The following is a 14,539-nucleotide window of genomic DNA, read 5'->3' on the forward strand; positions in this document are numbered from 1 at the left end:
TAAGATGAAGTCTGGCAACCACAGAGCAATCAAGAAGAACAAAAAAACAGCAGTAGGGAAGCAGCCACAGAATAACAGCCACAGAAAAGAACTGCCATAAAGGAACAGCTGCAGGTGTAAAGCAGAAGGACAGCCGTAAAAGAACAGTTACAGGAGGGGCGTGGCAGAAGAACAGCTACAGAAGTACATTCACAGAAGAGCAGTCACAGAAGAGCAGTCACAGAAGAGCAGTCACAGAAGAGCAGTCACAGAAGGAGAGTCACAGTAGAACAGCCACAAAAGTACAACCACAGAAGATCAGTTGCAGAGGAACAGCCACGGAAGGACATTCACAAAAGAATAGCCACAGAAGAACAGTTGCAAAATACCAGCTGCAAAAGAACAGTTTTAGTTGTTTTTCTCATATGTTCTCACTAGGAGGAGCTGCGATGTTGTCTATAGATTGCCAGTTTTCTTAATTCAGTTTGCTCTATTTAACAGGAGCAGCAAATATATAGGAGTATTTTAGTGTTGCAGGTATCTTGTATGGATAAAAAAACAAAACATACATGAGGTCTGGTAGCACACAACAATTAAGAACAGTTAAAGAAGAACAAGGGCTGAAAAGAGCAGCCACGAAAGAACAACTGGAAATGAATAACTGCAGGAGAACATCTGCAAAAACAAAATGCACAGTGGAAGAGAAAATGGCAGCAGAAGAACTGATGAAGAACTTCTGAAGACCAGCTGCAGAGCCACAGCCGGGAAGAATGACTGCAGAACAGCCAAAGGTGAACAGCTTTGAAAAAATAAAATAAAGTGCAGAAGATTGGCGGCAAAAGAGGAACAGCTGCAGATGTCAGGCTACAGGAGGCAGCAGAGCAAACCAGCCATCTGTTGAACAACTCAGCAGCTTTTATTGTTTATCTTTGGAGATGTGCATCAACTGTTCTTCAGCAGCATCCTGTTTGAATCACAGACAGAATCTAAAGGGTTTCAGTTTTTATGTACAGCATGTTGAAGCTTTTCCAGTTAAACCCCCATCAATACTTTCACTACCCAGAATCCATTTCATCAAACCAGAGCGTTTTTGCTTCTGGCTCTGGTTCTTGGTTATCCTAAATATTTTAGTTCTGGTCTTGCTGTGATTCTTCTTCTTCTGCTACAAGTTCTGGCTCCTGTTTCAGTTCTGGTTATTGTTCTATTCTAAGTTTCAGGTTTCTGTTCTTCGTTTTTTTTGTGTCTGCATTTAGTTGTTATCAGTCTGTTTTTGTGTTTTTCCTGTTCTGATCCTGGTTCTACTCCCGGTTGAATTGTTTTCTTTTGGGTTTTTAATTCTGCATTGGGTTCTCTCTTGTTTCGGTTCTGCTTTTGGATCAGGGCCCGTATTGATCGCATCGACGTATGCACGCAAGTTTTGTGTTGTCTATTTGTTGGCGTCGTCGTGGTCCCGTACTGGTTCGTATCCTGGTATTAGTTCCGGATTTGTTTTTGAAGTTGTTTTTGGTTCTGATCCTAGTTTGATTCTGGTAGCACGTCATGGTTCGTAGCGTAGTGGTTTAGCGATGTGTTGGTACGACATCTTCACTTTGCAGTAAGGTGGTAATAAAGTCTTTCCCTGTTCAGTGTGATTCATGATTCATGCTTCATCCCTGCACCATCGGCTCAGTGTTCAACACGAGTGTTTATCGCGTCCTCCATCAAACGCTAACACACAATTGCTAATAACATTTGTCTCAGTTATTAACACTTTTACATGTTTAAACAGTGCCGGCTCAGCCATGTACGAGAACCAGGGACCTGCGTAAGCACAGAGCCCTAAATGATTGATTCCGATTGGCTACAGAGGGGTTACGAAGCTAAACAGTGGCCACGCCCACTTTACAGTCATCTTGCTTCTAGAAATTTCCCCACAGAATGACAAAATGCTGTGCACCGGCCCTGTGTTTCATAAACCGAGCTCACATGCACCGATTTGTTCATCTATTACCTCCATTCATACATCACTCTCTCTACATTCTATCACTGTCCAATATTTATAACATTCTGCATTCTTATTTCCAGCACATCGATTCATTTGTGATGCACTCTGTGTGGTGGTCATGTTTATTTTAAGTGTCTGAAGGTTCATGAACATTTAATAGTGTAAAATGTCTCCCTTTTCTGATTTTGCTGTTTTTTTTTTTTTTTTTAACCCTTCTGTTCTGTGTTCTGGCGTGTCGAGATTAAATCTGATAGCATTAGGGTATATTTGGAGAGTTAGAGTTTAAAATCAGGGATGAAAGTTAACGCAGATCTTAAGATCAAAGGTAATTTATATATATATATATATATATATATATATATATATATATATATATATATATATATATATGTATGTACATCACAGCACCATGAAATTATTTCCTAACATATCCCAGCGATGTTAGGGAAGCTGGGGTCAGAGCACAGGCTAAGATACATTGCACATGGAGTACAGAGTGTTAAGGACCTCGCTCAAGGGCCCAAGAATGGTAGCTTGGCAATACTGGGGACTTGAACATCCGACCCTCCAATCAGTAACCCAGAAGCTTTAACAGCTGAGCAACCACCTCCCGTGGCCTTACAGTGCATTCATACTGTATTCCATTATGAGAAAAAAAACATACTTGTGATACTACATCTGATAAACCTTCTTAACAATCACTGACTCACGCCCCCGAGTCTGGTTAGTGACATGACTGCAACAAGCGGTATATACCTTGGAAAAGGGGTAAGACAAAACCGTGTTGTATGTCGCTCATCAAACAGTAAACAGGAAGTAGCAGGGAAACGAAGCCGTGAGTTGGGAGCTAAAGACTTCACCTGCTATAAGATCTGAAACCTGAAATTTTTCAAGCCAATCCGTCAGATTTGGACACTTTTTTACAACTTTTATTCGTTTTTACCACAACATGGTATGGAAGAAATACCGTTTTACATTATAGTGTAGGGGCAAAAGCAAAAGTAGTTTCCTCCCTAGCACCAATTTCAACATTCTTTACAGCACTATCAGGGAACATGGGACAAATGTTACAAGTACTAGTGAGACATGTATCCTGTCTGGCTTTCAGTAGCACCCCTGCTGCCGTCACACATCAAGTGTGCCCACAGTATTCAAGGCAGATGTGTGTGCACAACTGGGACTGGAAAATCGGACACGTTTATAACGTTATTATATTTGCAATCGATTTGCAACAAACAACGTTTGAACAGAGCAGAAGGGTTCGGTGTTGCTGATATTTTGGTTGTATTGTGTTCTTTTTTGCCTTTCGGATTTTTTTTTAAATTAAAAACATTTTATTTGCCTTTTCGAATATTATTGCTTATTTATTTATTTATTTCATTTATTTATTTTTGTTTGCTGGTTTAGTCATTTGTACCGAACAGTATCACACCATCGCGCCGGCGAGTGTGTGTGTGTCTCCCGCCGTCGCCATGGTGAACGGAGAGTCGTGTCATGCCCCGCCACTATCCAATCAGCCACTTTTCACTTCCTTTGGCTATAAAAGTTCACAAAACAACTCGGCCGAGCCGATCAGCCAGAAAGGTACAGGACACTGACCTCTCCAATTATTATTGTTGTTGTTGTTATTATAATTATAATAATAATTATTATTATTATTATTATTATTATTATTATTATTATTATTATTATTACTACAGTCAGGTCCAGAAGTCTGGAAACATCAGTGTATGTTCCCAAAATATATAGTGCCTCAGATGTCAGACAGCATTCGTCTACGGCTGCAGAGAAAAAGGAAATTTACAGGACAGGTGTTGATTAGTTGATATAGTAGAATTGTTATAAATAAGCTTTAACATCTTTGTGTAATGAGTACTAAGTAAATAATTGACCGAAACCATGACAGAGAAATTAGGAACAGAAGTGTAGTAAAGCGATTGGGCTCAGAAAACATTCCAATGGACAACACTAACAGCTGACCAACAGGGGTCGCTAATGTGCACTAAATATGCTAAATGCAATAAGACATTAAGGTGATGTAGCGTTGATTTGAATTCGAAGCAGAATAAATGAATCCTTTATATTAAAAAATATATTTTTTCATTTTACGTGGAAAAATACTGTAGTGTTAAATGACTAGCAGAGTTTTGTACCTGACTGTATTATTATTATTATTATTATTATTATTATTATTAATTCATTACTGCTTTCTCAAAACATTAAGGAACGTTTAAATCAATTCCTTAATGTTTTCTGAAACCTGCTTCTCGCGGTTTCCTTGTTTATTATATTATTTCTTATTAATTTGGGTTCCCGGGTCGCTTTAAGCAGGACATGTTGGGTTTGCCCGTGCTGTGATCTCACAATCTTGTAATGCTTGTCCGACTCTTTCTATCACTTGTTCTTCCTCTACCTGGTGTGTGTGGTGGTTGTGTGTGTGTGTCCTCATGTGTCTCAGTCGTGTCTTCTGCATCTGATCCTTGAAACATACTATATATTAGACTCAAATCGATCACTTTATCTACATCCGGGTCTCGTTTCAATGCTGTTTTCATCGCTCCTTTGTCCACTTCCCCCCTAGTTGAAGTTCCCATGGGTGGTATCTGAAGAGCTGTTCATGGCCCTCTTTCTCTCTCACTCATACAATACATATGATGAAGCAACAAGGACTAGACTTGTTGGCAGCCGAGGGGTTTCGTCAAGCAATGGTGTTCTTATAAGACGCAAGAATTTACTCGTGCCATGTGGGGAAGTCGACACGGGCGTGATGGAAAAACAGTGTTTAAATGTTTCTCCGAGTTTTTCCAGTCTCGGATAACTTCAGGACAGCTGTTGGTTTTTAGTCCATTGATTCAAAGACTCACCACACATCAGATCAACATTACATAACTACACCACAAATACATGCAAATCCACGCATCCTGGTGACAAATTAAAGGAAATAAATGGGTTCTGTTCTTTATCCTGTAAGGAAAGATTCTATCCTTTTGGGCCTGGTCTCGTCTCTTTATCAGGACGATCCCAGCCACATTTGTGTGCTCATTTTCAAATGAGGATGAAACTGATGTAAATCATATGCTTTGGCCTTGAAAAAGGTGTGAATATCTATTGATACTAAGAATGCCGTTTATTCCTACAGTTCCAGAGATTGCACTGATACCATGCTGGAGGATCGTCTTGGCCCGGCACCTTTTCCTTTAATATGTCAGCCATCCGTTGTAGAGTAATTAGGAAGCATCACAATGTTGAACTTGTTCCTTTGCTCATTTGGGATCCTGAGCAATAGACAATTGATCAGTCGTTAGACAAGATTGCTGTGATGGCACACTTATGACATCACAAAGTTGAACAGATGCTTTCCCTTTGATATCTGGTATCGGTTCGATTCCCCCTCTTGGTGGTAACACACAGCGAGATGACCAGTTGCGATCGCATTTCACTCCTCGGCTAACTAGTCTGTCGAAAGAACTTCCAGATCAATCTAAAAAGTGGATCATCACCAAATCCTCCAATGGCATTTGGCACAGGGCATTGACTGTAGATGCTGTGTTTCTGAAAATGATTGCAGTCCTTGATTTCAATGAAACGCAAGTTTATCACACACACACACACACACACACACACACACACACACGGCTCCAAGTCAACTTTGTTGTCATTCGTCTATATAGTCTGTGTACATTGAAACAAAATGCCATTTCTTCAGGACCATGGTGCAACACAGAACGGTTACGCACAAATACACAACCAATGTGGAGAAACGAGTAGTATAGTAGATTTGTTCATTGATGGCATGAGCACAGTTGAATTAAAAATGACTATTTGGGCAAATATTTGTGGACACCTGTTGCTGTTTTAATAACGTCCACTTTTCTGGGAAGATGTTCCACTAGATTTTGTGACGATTCGTGCTCATTCAGCCACACAAGTCAGCCACTGATGTAGGTGAGGAGGCCTAGGGTGCAGTCAGTGTTCCAATTCATCCCAAAGGTGTATAATAGGGTTCAATAGCTCTACAGCAGGAGATCTTTCACTTCAACCCAGGTAAAACATATCGTCATGGAGCCGGCTTTGTGCACAGCATCGGGAACAGGGTTAGTTCACCTAGTTTTTAGGGAAAATCTCATTCCACCGCATCCAAATATGTTTTACAATTGTGTGCCTCCAACTTTGTGCTATCAGTTTGGGTAAGAACCACATATGGCAGAAAAAGTCTGGTGTCCCAATACTTTTGTCCAAATAGTGTATATTGGGTTTCTTCTCAGTAGTTGCCTTCTTGTCTTCTTAATCCACAGCTCTGACACATTATTTGCTGTTTTCTTTCACACCCCCCTGTTTTCATGAGTAGTTTGTTCCATGTTAAAAATATATGTGTTGATACGTTATATAGATACTTGTATTATCTCCTTTGTAAGACATGAGCTGAACTGACACTCGAGTTCATGTCCTGCTGTTTAGGAATCTCAGATGAGCAGAAAAACATCTTCAGCATTATAATACAAGCTCAATCACCTGGACACACTCATATTCATGCTCTAATGCACTAACACACTAATACAATTTCCTGTTACCTTCTTAGCTCTGCTAACAAGCTAATAACACACTAATGAAAGCTAGAAAGTCTTTATTTTCCATGTAAAAACAGTCGGGTCTGAAAGTCTGAGTTATGCTACGGAGAGATGTTTAGTTCCTCAGCTTTAACATGGACCTTCTACATTCTTAGGTAATCTTGAAAATTCTTTTTTTTTTAGTTCAGGAACAGTGTCCAGACTTTGAATACTTCATGTGGAGACGACGCATTTACAAGCTCACACACTTCTTTCCCATCTTTCCCAACTATCACGCATGACTTAGAATGACTCAGCAAATTTACAGCAAATACAGTCCATTTTCAATCCCCAAATTCCCCTGACACATACGCAAAATCTTTTATCATATTCCAAAGGGGTAAAATAAAATAAAAAACGCAACCAAGGGCAGATTATGAGAAGCAAAAATTATGCATTCGCCACTAGGGGCGCAACAGTATACTTTTTATACCGTTTCAGAACATGGCTTTGTGTGTACAGAATGCAGTTTTTGTTTTACGTGCTGAACAAAGTTAAAATCAAGAGAGTTCCCTCACGGACATAATACAGTCAGACTTACGACCACTCAACTTACGACGTTTCGGAGATACGACGCTCACCTCCTACAGAAAAAATAAATGAAAAATAAATAAATAGAAAAATGATAAAAAATAAAGAAATAATGAAATATATCTAAATAATTTTTTATTTACTTTATTTGTACTATGTAAAAAAATTTAAATGTGTTTCCAGTGCCTCTTTATGTCTGCGCATCATAGATTGGTCACTCTTCTCGACTTACGACCTGAAGGACTTACGACCGTTATTTTCAGTCCCTATCTACGTCGGATGTTGGGGTTTACCTGTATGTGGCAGACCGCAAGTTTGTTTAGTCTCTGCCTTGCACTTTGTGCTCAGTGTCACTGCGCATGTGAAAATCGAGGCATTGTTTTTACGACAATTTAGCAATATGGATTCTTTTGCGTTTTATGTACTGCTTCAAGAACTTCTCTTGAAAGAAGAAATTCCTGACAATTCCGCATATCGAGGGAGTGAATGAGCGAATGATGGATGGAAGGAACGAATTATTTTATGAATGAATAAATTGAATGAATAAATAAAGAACTATCTTGTGTGTTTCTTAATTGTAGACATATGTTAAAGTATGTAGAATAGTTAAAGTAAGTAGAACCGTCAAGTAGAACATATCTTTGGAAAATGTAATATTAAATGCACACTTGTTATTGTATATTGATTGCGAAATCCAGTAAATCGGAGTCTCCACATGATGCGTTTGAGTAAAGTGTGAAAGCCCTCAGACTTTAGGACCCTGTCGTGTTTTAGTATATAATGCTGTTTATATGTTTATATATGTTTGTTTATATATATATATATATATATATATATATATATATATATATATATATATATATATACATACAGTATATATATATATATATATATATATATATATATATATATATATATATATACCTTTATTACACTTCAGTATCAGCATCAATGCTTATTTCATAACTTCCTCAGGCCCTTGTGATGCACTGCAGTTGTTCTTGTTTCTAACCTTTCCACATATATAATTATATCTCCGCATATATTATATATGTAGCGATTTTTATGTGTGTATGTGTGTTTGTATCTTTTGACATTTATATATGTGTATACACAGATATATATGTTATTGATATATTTATGTACTAATGTATATAAATGTGCACTGTGAGTATGTAAGTGCAGGTGTGTGAAAGAGAGCGAAAGAGAGAGAGAAATTGCGAGCCAGCTTATACAGTGCATAAAAGAGGTGTAAAACCAGGAGGTGACATGAATTCAGCCTTACTGTGCCGGGCGACGCTAAAGGGAGTACGTCACGGTGGCGCGTCTGTAACGCTGCTCTCTGTGTTGAAGGTTCTCGCGGGTCAGATTCCTCCGGAGGGCCACAGGGGGGCAGCACTGAGGAAATCTGGGTCCTGCGCAAACCTGCAGCAGGTAACAGCAGGGCCTTCACACTCGCTCCCTCTTCTTACTCCTCTCCTTCCAGTCCGCCGCTTGTTCATCCCTCGCTTGAACTCAGACCGCTCCGCAGGGGTTCCCGGAGCCTTCCCATCCATCACGCACTAGGCATGTGCCGATAAGCAGTTTTCCACGATGTACCCCAACACGGACAACACTGTTTACAAGGATGCTGCGTCAGTGCAATGAACCGTCCATAGCCAGTGTGTGTTATTCACAGCGAAAACCCAACGCGTCAGTCTAGCTCCTGTTCCAGTTCAAGCGTTCCCTATCGGTATACGACACACAGTGTTACATCAGAGATTGTCATATCGGTACATGCCTACTGCACACACAGGTGTCTACACGTCAGAACGTGGGTTTTTTAGATATTAAAGAGCATGGACTTTCTGCGTCTCGGAAGGTTTTTAGTCATACCGCAAAAAAATTAGCTTTGTGTCCATTTCGCTGTAGCGAAATCGAAAGCCTGTTGTTCACTAGCAGGGCTTTTGTACGGAAGTCCTAAGAGGCCCTGCATTACAATATTTTTTTCAGGACTTCATTTTCTCGTGATCTCGACATAAAATCTGTTCCGTCGTTATCAAGACTTGATTTTCCAGTGATCTGGACATAAACATCGTCTTCTCATGATAATGTGATCACATTTACTTGTGATCACAATTGTGGCAACGGGCCACTACAACATGTTCTTATGCTGAATACACAAAATAATTAAGTACCGATCACCGATCATGTCAAGATCAGGAGGAAATGAAGTGGTGATAACGAGACAACAAGGAAGTAAAACTATGTAATAACACATGGCCTCTTTGGACTTCCGTACTTTAGACATCTTCAGGTCGACTAATTTTTTTTTAATCTTTTTACTCTGACTCCTAAGGTGAGATGACAAATTATGATGACCTCAGAAGAACCTGATTTTGGATAGCAGAATCCTTTTTTCCTTCTTCCGTGATTACGTTTTGAGTCTCCAAGGTCTCAGTTGCTTAATATAAATCAATTTTCTTTTAAAGCACTATTTCACTTTTGGAATTTGACAGATGTATGTTGTTTGGCACGGGTTCTGCTCTGCCAGCGTAAAGTTCAGCCAGCGGTATACGGTGTGAGGAAATTTAGCATTAGATGTGTAGATTTTTTGTTGCACTACAGACACATGGTATTTACATATTTTGTAATACAGTGGTTCTGGAAAGTATTCAGATCCTTCTGCGTTTTGCACTATTTAATGTATTAAAACATTTTTTAAGGAAAAATCCGGCCATGAAATTCAAGGAATTCTTTGTAGACCTCTGCAGTCTAATTGTGTTTAAGACATAGGTCTGGACCACCATATCCACATCTTTGAATGCTATAAAATGAATGATGTTTGGACGAACTAACTAACTAACTAAGACTTGCCTTAGGGTAGACAGTATGCTTTGGTCAGGGAGGTGACCAAGATTCCAGTTTGAAGTTTTAGAAGTTTTTTACACAGATTTCAGAGCCTGCTAGAAGGAAAACCATTCAAGAATTACAATAAGGCTGTTATGCCCATTTCCATCCCTATGGTGTTGGCAGTTTGCCATGGGACTGCTTCTGAGTGAAGGAAAATTGAGGATTTTCATTGAGGATATTCTCACCACGTGCGTTACCACGTCTGCGACACTTCCAGGACACATTCTAGAAATGTCAGGAACACTGGGAGCACTGTTTTGCTGTACAAGTGGATAGTCTGATAGTGTGTGAACAAAGATAAATAAAGTGCTTCCTTGTAAGCAGAGCTAGTCTTGAAACTTTTTGATACCACCTCAGAAAGATGTTATTGAACAGTGAATGCAACATCAGACTGTGGCAAAGCTGTGCCTGAAGCACAAGCACAAAGCAAAGCTTCGGAGCATGTCTTCGAGTTGCTCAGCCAAAGCCCATAATCCTATAGCCCTTCTGTTTTTGGTACCTAAAGATGGCAGTTCACAAGTCCCACCCATTCTAATTGAGTTTGAAATGATCTGACTGGGAGAAACTGTCCAAGTTCAGCTGTGCAACGATTGTGAAGATTCACCCAAGAGTCTGTAATTGGTGCCAAACGTGCATCTAGGAAGTTTTTAAATAAAGGGTGTAAATGCTTATAAAAATGGAAGATTTTAGTTTTTAATGCATTCGCAAAACCGCAGAGGTCTGAATACTGTTCAGTAGCTGCTGTATTTCTTTCCCCATCCATCATCGACCATCAACCATCGACATTAAAACGCAACACGACACCAGCTCGTTGCCAAGTTTCAAACATTCCGCAGAATGAAAGCGAGATCATGTTTCCTTTTGAGCCACAATGTCCCGTTTCTCAGATGGAAGTGGAATATTACTATAACAGATTAAAGTAGATTATCAGGACTCAGTTGGCTTTGGTGGATTTTGTCAAGTGGTTGCTGTCCTTTATTTCGGAGAGAAAATCTCTGGAGTCCCATTATGGATATTAATATATATTTTTCCACACAGGTACAGTATGTGCATATGGTTCATTCGGATAGCTGGCTCTCAGTGTGTGTGAGTGTGTGTGTGTGTGTGTGTGTGTGTGTGTGTGTGTGTGTGTGTGTGTGTGTGTTTGTGTGTGTGTGAATGTCTCATAAATTTCATTTCCACAGTTGATCACAACCTTGCATCTGCCTTTTTCGTGCATGTGTGTGTCTGAGTGTTTGTACTCATGTTGAACCAGCAGTGCATCAACTGTCTGTTTGTTTTATGGGGTATTCAGCACCACTCTGGACTGAATGTATTGTGTGTGTGTGTGTGTGTGTGTGTGTGTGTGCGTGTGTGTGTGTGTGTGTGTGTGTGTTTAGGTGGGGACCGCAGCAGTGTGAGCAGTTCAAGTAGCGCTCGCTCGTCAGGCAGCGGTCAGAGCAACATCCTTCATGCTCAGGCAGAGGGAGTAAAGGTGAGTCGATCAGACAGACAGACAGACAATCTTTCTCACATACACATACACACAAACGGTGTCAGCTGCCAACATGCCCAGCTAGTGCTGTGACTAAGCAGATAATTGTAATGCCACAAAATTATTGAGTAACATTGCCTGTGTGTGTGTGTGTGTGTGTGTGTGTGTGTGTGTGTGTGTGTGTGTGTGTGTGTGTGTGTGTATGTGTGGTTTTTTTTGCAGCTTCTGGCCACAGTTCTCTCTCAGTCAGCAAAGGCTAAAGAGCATCTGTTGGAGCAGTCCAGATCTGTGGATTCACAAATAACTAGTAATAAAGGTGAATAGACCTATACACCTATACATAGATGTGTGGATACATAGGCAAACAGACAGACAGACAGACAGACAGAGAGATGGGGACACAATGACCTGTGTAGATGGGCAGACACACAGACTGAATTATATAGAAAAGTTTGTATATTTGATATAGTTTGATCAAATTGTATGGGCAAAAAATAAGGTAATTTGGAATTTATCAAAGAAAACGTTAAACACAATCAACAAATCAGACACTGGTGAACAAAACATCACCCAAAACACAGAAAGAACGCACTCATCATCACAGCGGCTGGTTGGGCATCACATGAACCTTCACCAAATGCAAGCTGCACACATAACATGCTATAAAAAGTCTAAAATCATCACGCCGGCAGACAACAAGTAGAGGTAGCACCATATCAGCTCAAAAAGAAAAAAAAAGAAATCCTCGTCCCGCGATCTTCGGCAAAGTCTCTCTAAGATACACTATTTACACAATCATCTTACTGACCTGTACTGATCAATTAATCTCATTTGTTGCAAAACGTTGCTCCAACTGTTTAATTTTAATAACACTTACCGTATTTTTCGGACTATAAGCCGCTACTTTTTTCCCACGTTTTAAACCCCACGGCTTAAACAACGGATCGGCTTATTTATGAATTTTTCCTGGGTTTTTCCCAGTTTCACAAACTTCAAGCCAAAAAACTGAGCGATATAACATTAGACCAATGACATTTACGAACGGAAATGAAAAAACGCACCTCACCAGTGTTCTGAGCTGCACGGCATCGGGAGAAAAAACTTCTATCGGGTGATTTTTAAAAGATAAACTCCCGAGAGAAATAGTTGTGAAAGGAAGGAGGAAGACAGTGAACAATGACTTACTTGGTTGGCTACTGTTAAGATACAAGCCGTTGTAGCACGTTGAGTCTGGGTTAAGGGATAGCTCGCTAACTCAAATCATATAAGCACAGACAGGTTTCCAAAACTTGTGCTTTTTTATTTTTCTTGGCAACAGCGTTACGGGTTAGTCAAAGAAACTTGGAAATGAGCATCAGAAAATAATAAGGACATAATCCTCGGTCTCCACACATGCAGTAATAGCGGAAAACTGCAGTGGCATGCTATTCCCAAAATACCGCTATGCTCCTAAAGGAAGCGCAACATATTTCACCCGTTACACCGTGTGTAACGTGTCTTTCGTTAAAGCCTGTGTAAAGTACACTAGTGTAGACATGCGGCTTATTTATGTTAAAAACTAAAAAAGCTGTATCATACAAATAAATAGTTAAAAAATCATATATTTTGATTTCTGGATTTTTTTTTTTAGATTATGTCTCTCACAGTGGACATGCACCTACGATGACAGTTTCAGACCCCTCAATGATTTCTAAGTGGGAGAACTTGCAAAATAGCAGGGTGTTCAAATACTTATTTTCCTCACTGTATGTTAAAAATAAAAATATTTGTAAAATTTAGTGGGTGCGGCTTATATATGGGTGCGCTTTATAGTCCGGAAATTACGGTACTTTTTCCTCATTTTTCCTTATATCAATTTTGTTCTTAAAATGGTACATTTCCTCAATTTAAACTTTATATATTTTTAGTTTTTATTTACATTTTACACAGTATTTCAACTTTTTTGGAATTTAGGTTGTAGATAGACATACAGACAAAGTGATGTATAGATATAGAAGTATTTTCAGATGTATAGAGAAATAGATAAATGTATACCAAGGCAGGGAGAAATGTATAGATAGAAGGTTTTATAGACAGACAGACAGACAGATAGATAGACAGACATATGAACATAAAGGCAGAGAACAGTAATGAGGTCAGGGTGCCAAAATCCTTCATAATAATCCGACTGAAGGCTGAATCGAAAAAAGAACCTGCGTTTCTACCTGGTGCTTAAATGCATTCGAGGATTTATGTCAAATATACGATATCGCAGTTCAGGTTTTGGTTCTGGTGTAACTGTATGTGTATATTCCGTGTGTTCTGATCCTGACCCCTGATGCAGTGTCTGGTGTGTCTCCAGCTCTCACTTCCCGCAGTCAGAGTGTGTCCAGCTGTCCTGTCCATGAGCCGCAGTACACAGAGAGGAAAGGAGATGAGGGAAAGGTGAGAACACACTGCTTTGTCGCTTCTTTCCCTTTCTTTCCTTTTTTTTTACCTTATATTTCTTCCGTCTTTTTTCATTTCCTTTATTTTTGTCTTCTCTCACCAATTTTCCTTTTCTCTTTTATTCTCTATTATACTTTCCTAAATCTCTTTTATTTATTTATTTTTTTCTCTCTTATCCTTTACTCTCTTCACCTCCTTTTTCGCGCTTCGCCAGCATGCTCTTGTGCTCCTCCTTGTCATATTTCACATTTGCTGCTTTAGGAAACCCATACTTTTGTATTATTATTTCCACCTATTTTTTTCTTTAAGGTTTTTTTTTTCAGGAGGTACCCTAGTATATATATTTTTTCAGTTAAATAAAAAAATGTGTCTCCTTGGATAAATACAGATATCCAAAACATTTTAAACCTATAAATATTTTAATTTACGTTACTATACATAGCAGGTAATAAAAAAAATATTTCTAATGTCAAATGTGAAACTCTAATGTCCCTGATTAAGTTATGGGAATCAACATAAACAAAAATGACATGAGGTTGATGGAGTGAAACACTTAAAATACATAAGGCCATTTATCTAATCTCTGAACCTGCAGCAGAGTGCCAGCTCCTGTTTCTGACTCAGACAGTCTGACACTAACCAGGC

At 39.3% G+C, this 14,539-nt stretch overlaps 1 protein-coding gene across 6 annotated transcripts in view; it reads left to right on the forward strand.

The window, feature by feature from the left end:
• The window catches only part of caskin1 (CASK interacting protein 1), a 100,891-nt gene that overhangs the window by 70,590 nt on the left and 15,762 nt on the right, over nt 1-14,539 (forward strand). For 3 of the 6 annotated variants that reach the window (XM_046865383.1, XM_046865386.1, XM_046865384.1), the window contains exons 11-15: nt 3,371-3,547; nt 8,455-8,535; nt 11,373-11,467; nt 11,690-11,783; nt 13,809-13,891. In XM_046865383.1, coding sequence (XP_046721339.1) covers nt 3,371-3,547; nt 8,455-8,535; nt 11,373-11,467; nt 11,690-11,783; nt 13,809-13,891 — 530 coding nt within the window. The remainder of the gene's footprint in view (nt 1-3,370; nt 3,548-8,454; nt 8,536-11,372; nt 11,468-11,689; nt 11,784-13,808; nt 13,892-14,539) is intronic. The other 3 variants (XM_046865385.1, XM_046865387.1, XM_046865389.1) reach the window with 3 other exon arrangements.

Source organism: Silurus meridionalis, chromosome 14 (genome assembly GCF_014805685.1).
Source record: "Silurus meridionalis isolate SWU-2019-XX chromosome 14, ASM1480568v1, whole genome shotgun sequence".
Classification (NCBI taxonomy): Eukaryota; Metazoa; Chordata; class Actinopteri; order Siluriformes; family Siluridae; genus Silurus; species Silurus meridionalis.